The sequence below is a fragment of the Pleurodeles waltl genome, chromosome 3_1, assembly GCF_031143425.1.
Source record: "Pleurodeles waltl isolate 20211129_DDA chromosome 3_1, aPleWal1.hap1.20221129, whole genome shotgun sequence".
Taxonomy (NCBI): Eukaryota; Metazoa; Chordata; class Amphibia; order Caudata; family Salamandridae; genus Pleurodeles; species Pleurodeles waltl.
The window spans coordinates 663,785,770-663,798,300 of NC_090440.1; the positions used below are offsets into that span (position 1 = coordinate 663,785,770).

Here is a 12,531-nt window from a genome sequence, read left to right on the forward strand (position 1 = left end):
CTTGGCCTCCTTCTGGGGAACCCACAAAGTCTGGGTACGTCTAGAATCCCTAGGATATTGGAAAAAAAGGACGCAAATTTGGTGTGGGTAGCTTATGAGAACAAAAGGTTATGAGGGCTTAAGCGTGAACTGCCCCAAATAGCCAAAAAAAGGCTTGGCACCTGAGGGGGAAAAGGCCTGGCAGCGAAGGGGTTAAAGGACTAGGAGGGGCTAGTTCTAAATTAATCCAAGGAGAGAGTGTGAAACTAGACTATTCTTCCATGACAACAGAGGAAATGGAACATCAAGTGTTCAGTGAAAAAATACAAACCCATCTTCTCCATGTAAGCAGACATATGCAAAGTGCGAGCTGGGAAAGGAGCACTGTTTGTGTGTGCAAACAAAAGCCTATAAGCAAATCATTTGGCATGGAGATTCTCACTCACCTTTCTGCAGTTCTTTGGGACTGTACATCCAAAGACATTGACAGGCAATAATGTCTGCTGGGCTAAATGTCTGCCCATTCCACGGCATGTTGCACCACTATAGACCCAGCGTTCCCGAGCAGGGTCGGATTGGGACAGAAAATAGACCCGGGCACCAAAATAAAAGTGTCTCCATTAGTGAATTAGAAAGCTAAAAAAAGTGGGTCATGTTTGCAATCTGGGGCAATTTTGAACTTCTAAAGGCATGTTGTGAATGTTTTTTTGCAAGATATGGATTTGCAGGCAATGTTTCTTTCAATAGCAGGGAAACTAACAGTAAAAACAGCCAAGAACGTCATAAGTAGTCCCCAAAAAGGCCCACACACTGACCTGTCAGAGTAGCTCGCCAGGCACTGCCTGATTGCCCTATAGGTCAGTTCGACCCTGTTTCGAAGACTGTTTGCTCGACACACTTACTCTTTTGGGCCTGTCTGCGGCCTTGCACTTCCTTTTCTAGCACGTTCTAGAAGGTGGTTATCTGGCATCCAGCAAACAGAATTCTGATGCAGACTTATCACCAGCTTGTTGCTAAACCCAAGCACTGACAGCCTGACAGTTGAACTTCATTCAGTACTTCCAGTAAGACCGTATCCTAGTACGGACAATGTGCAGGATATTTCCTAGACAGGGAACACCTCAGCCTCAAATTCATGCCTGAGTGTGCCACCAGAGATTATCAATACAGAGATAAACAGTAGCTGCATGACTATACCTCCTCCAGGGCCAGACACATACTCATCAGTGATAGTAAGCGCTATGTAAATACAATTATATCACTCTAGCTTAGGTATGTGCCACTCTAAACTGTTCACCATGGTAACCACGACTTCCAGATGGCCCAGTGCCCTGAGTGTCACTTTCAGACAGACATGTCCCTTAACATGTAGCAGATTCACCTCTTCTAGTATACGTTTAGGCGTCTGCGTGCTAGTAGTGTCCTCAGTCAAGTGCCAGTGTCCTCACGTCTGTGGTCAGAAAAAAACAAAGTTTCTGGAAAAGAAATAAAGCTTTGTGGCATGGATCAATTCTACCTCCATTGCGAAAATGTAATCAGGCTGCATATTATCTCTTGGTAAGCATGCATGAGATTAACCAGAGGTCCTTGCTCTGAAGGCCACATCGCTACAATACCTGTCGAGCAACTGTGTATTATCTGACCCTCTCCAAGACAGAAGCAAATCCCCTCCGAGACAGGAGTGGGTGTGTCTTATGCTCCTCAGGCACTGGTCTCTCTGCGGGACTGGGGGAATTATGGAGGGTGGAGGAGCTGCATCATCCATAGCTAGGCTTTCTACTTTGCTCCATGTCACCTGGACACTACAGGGCATATTTAGAAAGAGCTTGCGCCACCAGTGAGTCATTTTTGTGACGTACCTGTGGTGCATAGTGCAGACCCATATCTACAAGGCCAAGCAAAGCTACTTTGCAGCACACGCAAAAAAGAGGAAAATGCCTCTCTAACTGGTTTTGTGCAGGAAGGTATCCCTTCCTGCACAAAAACAATCCTGCCAACAACGCAGACAGGTGCGTGCGTTGAAGCTAGGCAACAATCTGCGCACTAGCACAGGGGAAAAGGACAGAAATGCACCATATATTGTAAATATGGTGCATTTTTTTCCCTTTCAAATTGGCGTACGGCAGCACAGCAGAAAGGCTTGCGGCACTGTCCTACGCCAATTCTTAGTAAATATGCCCCTGCGTTTTAGATGACAGGCGTATATGTAGAGATCTCATTTATATAAAGGTGCATCTTGGTGTTGACAGATAACAGATGTTTATAGTGATGTAACAGTGCTCATTGTACCGACCTCAGAAGAAAGAAAGGCTGAATGGACTCGCTGAGGTTTGAACTATTAACCTTTATCAATCTCTGCACCTCATGCATTAGTCCATTCAGCCACCAGCCTAGACATGGATTTGGCAGCCTAATGAGTTCTTGTACTTCTGTCCACGAATTACTTTCCTGGAACCAACTGGCCTGGGGCAGGTGATAACCATGATTAATAACAGTAAAGCAGCCCAGTAGTGGAAACATGGTGTCCTGGCAATATGGAGCATGGTTGTACCATAACCCTTCATTGTGGGACTGCTTTAAATGGACTTCTCTGCACCTACTTCTACCCCTAAAGATGACTGTCCTTAGTTTACATCTCTCATCACTTCCAGAGTAGGAAGAGTTTTATCTCACTTCCCAGTCGATCTTTATCATTCCCACTCTCCCACCCAAGAAGCTCTGACCTAGGTTGCAGCTGGCCACAGCCCCGCCACATGTATAGCTGCCCTGCCAGATCAGAAGTAAGACCTCAGCTCTATGTGAGAGACAACAGGCCGAGGCATGAGATGCAAACACTGCCTCTGAAAGGACATGCAACGGCTATTTTTATCTATGAGGAAAAGTCACAAAAAGGGCTCTGCCTTAAACATGTACATCCTCACTCAGGAGCCTCTGAGTTAATGGTGTTCAAACACTTTCATGCCACGCCTCTTATGCATAAAATAATTTCACCAAGAATCTGGAAACAAACATATTTTCTCATATTTAGTCTATAAAATGCTAAATGCTGCAAGCAAACTAAAGCATTTATTGTGGTATGAGGGTGCACTCTCTATTAAAGACTAAACTGATATTCTGTAGTGCTTTTCAGGTGACACAATAAATACATTTAGCATGCATGCCACACATTCCGAGTACAATTGGGAGGTAGAAAACCATTTTACCAGTCCTTCTTTAAATATCACTTAAATGCCATTAGAAACACGTCATAAGGAAATAAACCAAAATGCGTGAGGGGGATTTAGACAACATCAAAGACATTTTCACAAAAATTTATGTTTATCTTGGAATTTAAAGTTTCACATCATACTGTCTAGCTGACAATAAATCTCATGTCATGGGAGTCGTTTGAGTCAGTACTAGTACTAGCTTTTTAGCTAAACCCATTTGCATTCTGGTTTTTGAGTCCGTAATGACAACAATTCAAGCGGAACTACAAGTCCCAAAATGCAGAGCACTGCTGGGTAAAAATACTGCAACTAGGGGAAGGGGATTCTTATATATGAAGTCACTTGACAGCCAGGAACATACTTACCATTTCAAAAACTGTAATTATCCATTTTAAACACACACTCGAATACACGATTACTAACATGATATTGGCAGACCTGTTGCCCTAAAAATTAATACAATGTGATCCTTTATCAGAATTGAGAGGGTGAGGAGCTGGGAGTTATTTTGAGGCCCCCTTGGCACGTACTTCCAGCCAGAAACATTCAAAATACAATATGCTTTCCATTTACAGAGTAGCTTCTGGCTCTTCTGTTTTCTTTTATTATGTCACAGCACTGTTTATCAGTGCGAAGTTTGTTTGTATTCCCCAGCAAGACATTATGGCCCTCATTACAACCCTGGCGGTCAGTGTAAAAGCGGCGGTAATACCGCCAACAGGCCGGCGAAAAAAAAATTGAATTACGACCATGGCGGTTACCGCCATGCAAAACCGCCACTTTTACACATCGACCGCCAGGGTGGTAATGACAGCTGGGCTGGAGACTTCGGCCTCCAGCACGGCTGCCGTCGCTAGACTGCCGGCGGTATCAGGACCCCGCATATCCGCCATGGATTTTGTGGGGCTACCACCACGAAATCCATGGCGGTAGGCACTATCAGTGCCAGGGAATTCGTTCCCTGGCACCGATTGGGGTCTCCCCCTCCCCTGTGTCCTCCCCTAACACACACTACCCCCCCACTCCCCAAAGGTGGTAGGACCCCCTCCCCACCCCGCCCCCACAGAAACACCCCCACACACACCCCACACCCTATACATGCACGCTCACACCACTCACACACATATACACGCACACATACATGCACACAGGCATATATGTCACATTTCCTATACACACAATACACCCCCCCATGCATAAACAGCCCCATGCACGCACACAACACCCTCACCCTCCTCCCCTAACGGACGATCACCTTACCTGTTCTGGTGATCCTCCGGGAGGGTACGGCTTCCATGGGGGCTGCTCTGCCGCCAGCACCCCGTCACCAGAACACCGCCACGCCGAATCCTGGGACGTGATTCGGTGGGCGGTGTTCTGATGACGTGGCGGTGGAGGTGGAGCAGCCTCCACTTCTCTGCCGACCGTCAGTATGGCTGCTGTCGGCTCTCCGTCCGAAAAAGGGCTGCCAGCAGTCATGATACGGTTGGCGGAAGACAGGCACCACTGGCGGTCTTCGGCCCGGAGTAATCTCAGCGGTCTTTCAAAAAGACCGCCGGGGTTAAAATGAGGCACGTGTTCTTCTAGGCTAGAGCCTCGCCCCCCATTGGCATCTCTTCACGTCAGCCCCACAGCTTGAAAACTACTGCTCCTGGCTTCTGGTACTGCTGGCCAAGGCACTGGGTGGGAAAAGCCTGTAGAGGATCCTCTCCCCATAAACAGCTTTCAGTAGCACAGTCAGCTGCGTGTGCCACCAAGGTCACTTCCTGTAAACGTTCCTCGATGAAGAGACAGCTGACTGCAAACAGCACAGCAGAGACAACTCAGTGCACAAAGCTAAAAATTTGCTCCATGTAATGGGGCACCTTGAGCCAGTCCTGCACTTTTAGAAAACACAGCTTGTATGCAGGGATTGAGAAGATGAATGCAACTGCAGGGATGTGCAAAAGTGTATACATTTTTCTCACAAACGTTCATGATAATGTGATTCGCCGGTATCTTGCGTCACTTGTTTTTTCAACAGTGTGTGCATCTTGCATATAAACGGGTATTTTCTGCGCTAAAGAGTCTACTGTTGGTATCTCTTGAGACATTTTTGCACAAGGCACGTACTTGGGTAAACAAATGAAGTAATGTGAGTTTTAGATAAATTGCCCTGGGGACTGCGCAGTTTCTCCAGCCCGGCTGTTCAACACAGCTGGGCTGGAGAAACCTAACTGCGCATTTGTGTTTGGCCAGCAGGAGACAGCCAGCCAAACACACATGCGCACTTAGGTGCACTCTCTCCTCCTCCCCACTCTTCCCTTCCGTGGCCCAGCCCCATACCTCTCTTCACACACGAGCAGATGAAAATTAAAACAATAGTAAGCTATTGTTTTATTTTACATCTGCTGGCTCTTAGCCAGAGGGATGACACCCCTCCGCCATTGCGGAGGAGCCACCCCTGCTACCTTGGGGCAGCAATGAAAACACTGGATGGAAAGGAAGACAGGATTGACATATGGCACTCTTTCTCAAATGAGTATCGGCTACTACACCTCAGGATGTACTTAAAGGGAGACTCATTTTTTAGAGCAGGCCATATGAGACAAGACCACTGCTCAACATATCAGGCCTCTCCCACTATTAATGAGGACACCCCCTTCCACAGAGAGCCTCACTAAAACTTGGTACCCTGTTTTTACCCAGGGTACTGCACTGATTCACTGATTCCACTGAGTTCAATGCCTCATTTACTCAAGCTTCCTGGACTCCCAATCTGCTGCTCTGGCAAAATCTTTGCTAAACCATCCTTTATGTCCACACATATTATTGCTTGCCTTCCAGCTCTCATCAGAAACACTGCCTCATCCCCCAACCTACCTGCTGCCTATGTAAAGTAGGACTCTCTAAATCCTGTCCTGAATCTCACACTTGTGGACCTTCCCTGGTCTACTACTACCCGGGCTCTCCAAGGCCCATCTCATAGTTCTTACCTGTAGCACCTATTATGCCTCCAGCCTCTGTCCCCTCTGCCGTCTCTAAAATTTGACTCCCAGCAATCAACTGTGGACTCCCTCTCGCAAACTACAAGCACGTATAATGCTCGGTCATTTGTATAATTTTCAAGCTACAGAAACCAAGCTTTGAAATTCCAAGTCCTTACCCGTGGCATTTTTGCGCAGCTCGTCATCTTGCTCTTTCAACGTCCTCATCAGCTCATATATACCATTCTCTTCCACCAGGGATTTTTTGTTGTCGTTGTTGTCGTAGATCAGGTTGCGCATGGCACCAGTAGCGTGACGCTGCACCTCCTGGTTAGTGTGATTAAAGAGCTTCACAAGCTTGGGGATGGCCTGCATGCTGCGTGCCTAGTAGATGAACAAGAGAGCGTGAGCTTCTGTGCTGAGCTTCTACGGCTATTCCCGCTTGCTCAACATCTGCGATCACCAACATCTGGTAGCAACCTCCTGCACTTTCAGAGCCAGTGCAGTTCTCTGCACTCTGTGTCTGTAACTCAGTATGCTACACGGGTAATGCTCTGCTGTAACGACCTCCATTCTTCCCCATTTTAGTCTTCCCTTTCTAATGCGACATTCACGTTTTCTTCATCCCATAGTGTTTACATATTAGTAGACACTGGTTGGTTGAAGCATTCAGTCATGTTTCGGCACAGGTTTGTGAAAAAGGCAATCTGCGCCATTAGGTACATGGACTCAACCTTGGGGTCTAAGTAGGTCCTAGTGGCTAGAAATACAATGCCCACTGTGTTGCTGCTCAAAAGTGCGTGCTGTTAAATGCAGTTCTTCAGAGAAAATACATATGGTCATAAGGCCAAACAAACTTCTGCCTTGCACTAAGTTTGTCAAGAGGTGAATCATTGGAGCTCAGAAGAGCTCAGTGGTTTTAGCCACAATGGAAAGCTGCCCAGACCACTGGGCTTTGACCAGTCTGTGAATGAGGCTGTACATTCAGTGAATCATGGAGGTTCTAATGACTTATGCTTACGAAGGGAGTTAACTCCCCTTTTATGCCACAGGCAACCTGCCTTCTTTCACAATCACAACAGATTAACTCTGCCTCGTCACATTGAGTTACATTTAAAAATGATTAAATCGTATGACTAACACGTCTGAACACTGGCAAACATCGGTATGTGCTTTATGCATCTTTTTCCAAATTGTGCAACCTCCCTGTTCTGATGGAGGCCCCATTCTACTAACACAGTTGATCAAGACATGTTGATACATAGAACTGCAGTACCCAGTGAACACAGTAAGGAGTGACTTTGTAATTAATATATGCGCGGCTCAAATACTTTAAGGTAGATGTTATGGAACACTTACTTTTGAATGTCAACAACTGTGTTTTGTACTGCACTAGACAAAGGCATGTTCATTAATGTCTAATTCAACAATACTGTTAAGAACCGCAATACATTCATGTGTTTGGCTAGCCACAGTGCACTGCCTATGAATGGTAATGTTATATTCACAGTAAAAATAGACATAACCTAGGGGATCTCTTTAAGGTAACACAAACATTATTGTACGCTTTCAGGCCCCTATAACATAGGAAATCAGACTGGCTGAGGTCAGTGAAGAGCATCAGATGAATACTAAGGAACCCTGCTAGCATCCAATTTGAGGAAACGGAGGAAGGACAACCTCATTTGGCCCCAAAGTACCCTTTAGGACTGAGACTGGGATATACTTGAAGAAGCATGCTCGTGCAATGTTCCCAGAGATGCCAGGCTCTGCCACCTGTCCCTCCATATGATTTCTAAGAAAATCCAAAAGACATTTAATCGTTTTTCACTTCTGACACAACAGGTAGCCACTAGAACAGCCCTGGGTATGTTTGTTGGGTGCCTAAAGCAATGTTTGTTAGTACAAAGACAATCTGAGATAAATTAAATCTATCTGGAATCATTCATTAAGTAGGTTATAAATTAAACACTCCAATCACCATTTGCTAATCAAACAAATTGCATCAGATTCTAGATACGAAAGTGTTTTAATAAGGCTCAGAGTGGCAATTTTAATAATATAGTGGTTTTCCAAATGTACCCATTACTACTTGTTCTACTGTTTTTGTTTATATTATTTTTAAACTATACATATTTAGCATGGCCTGCTGATAAAACTTATAACAACTAGAAAGCTATTTCGAACTTCGAACAGTCTTCCATGCTTAAGGCCTTATGCACTAACGTGCTGTAAGCCAGCCTTTTATGCTCAGCGCACTATACACTGAAGTGCAGTCTACCAGTCATGGAATCTAACAGTCGTAAGAACCAGAGTGCAGTGTGTGAGTCCAGAGACTTAAGTGTTTAGACCATGGAGTAAAGTGGAAGAGTGTTGCAGGCTCTGGCCTCTATGCACAGGACTATGAGCTGTACCAGGAGGCAACTCGGCAGATTCAGATCCTTATACACAAAAGAACTGTGTGCAAGTCCTGTGACAGTCTTGCAGATTAAGATCCTTATACACCTAAGAACTTTCTAGTCCTGTGATTGGATCCTTATTTATCGAAGTACTGTTTGCCTGGCCTGCAAGCATTTGTCTTTAAGCACAAAAGTGTTGTGTGGTGGTCCTACAAGCTCAGATTCTTATACACAGAAGTACTGTCCTGAAGGTGCACTGAGGGACTTCTGTACTGGAGTAACTGCTGTTAGTCCTTCTAACCCCGATCATGCCTGGAAATACAGGGCACCAGTCCTTCGGGTTCTTATACAATGTAGAACTGTGTGTTTGTCCTGCAGGGTCAAGTCTTTATTCACTCAGACCTCTGTACACTAATGTACTGTGTGCCAGTACTGCAGACCCAGATGCATATGCACTAGAGTGCTGAGTGTTCAGGTTCAATTTCTTATGCTCTGAAGAACACTGGCTAGAGATTTCTCACCTGCCACTTTGTTGGAAGTTTAACTGCTCTTGAACTTTTCCGTGGTTCTCTTACACTGAGCACACTCCCTAATTGGACCAACGTTCAAGTGACTAATCCTCAAACAGGTTTTCAAACTTCCATTTTTGCAGATAATCCTAGAGAAAGCTGTAAATCAGATCCTTGTGCACTGAAGTACTCCATGCCAGGGTTGCAGGTATATGTCCTCTTAAGTACCACATACCATGTGCAAGTTCAACGGGCTTGGATTCCTGTACTATGAAGTACTGTGTTTTAGTCCAGGAGGCCTAGATCTGTATACACTGAAGTACTGAGTACCGATCCTGCAGGCCAGGGCTGTATACACCGATAGTGTGTTAGTTCTTCAACTCAGATTTATATACCCTGTTGTTCTGTATACCAGTCCTTTAGATGCATATCCTTATACAATGAAGTAGTGTGCGCACCTATGGCAGTCACAGCGTCTTATGCACTGAAGTATCCTGTATTACCTCTTCAGGTTCAGTTTCTTCTGCAAAGAAATACAGCGTGTTTGTCCCTCAGGCACAGATTCTTATGGAATAAAGCACTCTGAGGCTGTCCTGCATGCCTGGGCCTTCAACACTAGAGTTCATTGTATTAGCCCTCTAGGTTCAGATTCATATGGAATGAAGGACTTTGTGACAGTCCTGCAGGTGCAGGGTCTTATGCGATGTCAGTTCTACATTCCTACCTGTTTCTTAGCATCATTATCGCTGTAGCACTTGTGCTGTATGTACGCAGCTCCCAGCACCTGAAGGTTGGGGTCACTCGCCATCAGATACTTCACAGCTGAGGGAAGATCCATGTCTTCAAACCTGAAACAAGATGAACATTGGTAGAAGATTCCCATAGTAATCTCATGCTTAATTCACAATATTACTCTAAGGCACAGAATTCCCATGATAATGCTAGGGGTTTGTCACATTTTACACTGCAGTGATTTTGTATTAATTAATGCTTTGGAATTGTCATATTGCAGTGCAGTATCACTGTGGTAGGTCGTGGGGCTGGCATATTACTTTGTAGTGTTCTGCTTAAGCTGCAGGGGTGGCACATGACAAACAGTGTGGATTCTGATATCATGCTTTGGCATGCAAAGAAGCCGGGCAAAGGCTCCAACCTCCCTGGTGCCTCTAGAATGCCACTTACCCACCACTGAAGGACTGCTGGCTCATCAGGCTCTTGTTGCCTCCGTCAAACTCATCCATACCACGCAACTCCTGCAGCTGATGGCTGGACTCTGCCAGGCTGCGAACTGATGGAGCCCGCGAGTTCTGCTCAATCATGCCCCCATAAGAGGACCCAACAACGCTGCCCTGCTGCTGAACTGTGCTGTAATTTGTCCGTGCACGGTTCGTGCTCTGGAACCGCTGCAGGGTTCTCATGGCTGGTGCCCGAATGGTGCGGTTCTGTGCCACCTCCACTTGGTTCACCCAGGTGCCACCACCATCACCATCGCGACTCATGGTGCCGCTACTAGACCGCTGCATCATTGAGTTGCCAACAGGAATGGCCATCTGCTTCTCTATAGTGTAAGAGCTGCCATAGGTGCTGCCCCCACCACCTTCTCCGTATGATGCCACCCTGTAGTAATTGGGCCGTGCAACTTGCTCCGACATCATGCTATAGCGGTCCTCACCAACTATAGGTGCACTTGGCCCATCATTGATCCGGAGAGAGCGCAATGAGAGGGTGTCAAGGTCACGTCGGTTGCCATAAGCCCGCTCATGAAAAGACACAGGCCTAGCATTTGCAGTGCCACTGTAAGTGGCTGTGCTGAAGGACTGCTTGCTCTGCTGGGTCTGCATCCGGGGCTGACTGGATGTGCTGATCTGACGCCTCATGCCTACATCCATGGCAGAACGGGAAGAGAAGTTACCAGCCTTTCCGGTCCCATAGCTGGTGGGGCGGTAAGTCTGCAAGAGGAGAAATGAAGAGTTATAAATTGTAATGAATGTGTAAAATACCTGGCAGTAAGGAAGTATGTAAATATGTTCCCATCTGGGAGGGCTACAAGGAAGCTGGGCTAGAGGTGAGTGTTAACACAAGAGGGAAATAGGCATACTGAGCAAGTCCCTACTTAGGAGGGCACAAGAAAGCATAATGACAAGGTGGAGAGATGAAGCACATACAGGCTGGGCTCGGGAACTCCCATATACAATGAGGGAATGAGCATGCAAGGTGCTGGCAAGTGGGCATTTAAAGGAGAAACACGTCCAAAGCTGGTATACCCATGGAGCCTTCCAAGTTTAGGCATGCAGCCTGACAAATGCATGGGTTCTTACAGTAAGGGTACAATCACGCAATGAGCTGATGGGTGCTTACTGCAGAGTGGCAGGTGCACTGATGTGTGGGCAGGTGGTACTTACAGAGGCCTTCTGATGTGTGCTGAGGACCTGGGAGCGGGAACTGAAGGCGGTGGGCAGTGTGGAACTGTGCTGGTACCGGCTGGAGCTGCTCTCTGCAGGGCACAAGTAAACAGTCAAATTATAGCAATGGAGAGACATCCCTGTCCTTACATGAGCCTGTCACAGGAGGAGGAGACCAGTAGAATTATAGCAAATGTATGGTTTGACTCCATAGGTTTTTCTAGCCATCTCTTACAATACAGCATCCCTATTATTTGGTCACATCTCTAATACTTCAGCAACAGACCTGGAAAATGGAGTGGTCATTCAGCCTTATCTAGGCATCTTACAATGTAGTTCAAACACATGCACACAACCTTCTGAAGCTAGATCTTTGATAAGTCCCTATATGGCACTAAAATATGCACTAAATGCAATATAAGCTTGGCCCACTGTCCCAAGAAGAGCACACGATGATGCACATGCGCCACTCAGGCTTTAGGCCCACGAGAGGGCTGAAACCACAATGATGAACAATGCACCCCACCACTTCCTTGCTTTGGATGAAGACGGGTTGCACCTTACATTTACTTCCTAGTTATCTGTAATAGACATACGTATGAGCCTACTGATTCTGGACAATGAACAGCAACATCAGAAAAGTAATTTGTGTGGAGACAGCACCCAGCTACGTTACTGCCTGCAATAAAAGACTGCATGCACAAGGTTTGTGTTATCCTCAGAATAAGGGAGACTTTCCTTTCCACTAGTTGGCAGATGCTGAGGCGTTGCACAACTGCTAAAATGATTCAATTCATGCAGCGTCAGTCATGCAAGGGAATATGGGGTTTGAATATAATCTTTACTCAATTTAATCTTCGTACCCCAATTAAGCGCCCCAGTACTTGAGAAATACGGCTACCACAGCCACCTAGTCTGGAAACTACAGTTATCCAAGTTGCACCTAATACATCAACAAAATGTCAACAACAAACATGGAGCAAGACTGACAGCCATAAAAGTCTCTAGATTCTGCAATGCATGGAACTGCAACCATAGTACAAAACCCAACCACCTCCAGCAAACAA

At 46.0% G+C, this 12,531-nt stretch overlaps 1 protein-coding gene across 4 annotated transcripts in view; it reads right to left on the minus strand.

The window, feature by feature from the left end:
• PKP3 (plakophilin 3) overlaps nt 1–12,531 on the minus strand; it is a 176,923-nt gene that overhangs the window by 89,697 nt on the left and 74,695 nt on the right. For all 4 annotated transcript variants that reach the window (XM_069223196.1, XM_069223200.1, XM_069223199.1 and 1 more), the window contains 4 exons: nt 11,465–11,556; nt 10,245–11,011; nt 9,787–9,910; nt 6,334–6,538 (listed from right to left, as the gene is read on the minus strand). In XM_069223196.1, coding sequence (XP_069079297.1) covers nt 6,334–6,538; nt 9,787–9,910; nt 10,245–11,011; nt 11,465–11,556 — 1,188 coding nt within the window. The remainder of the gene's footprint in view (nt 1–6,333; nt 6,539–9,786; nt 9,911–10,244; nt 11,012–11,464; nt 11,557–12,531) is intronic.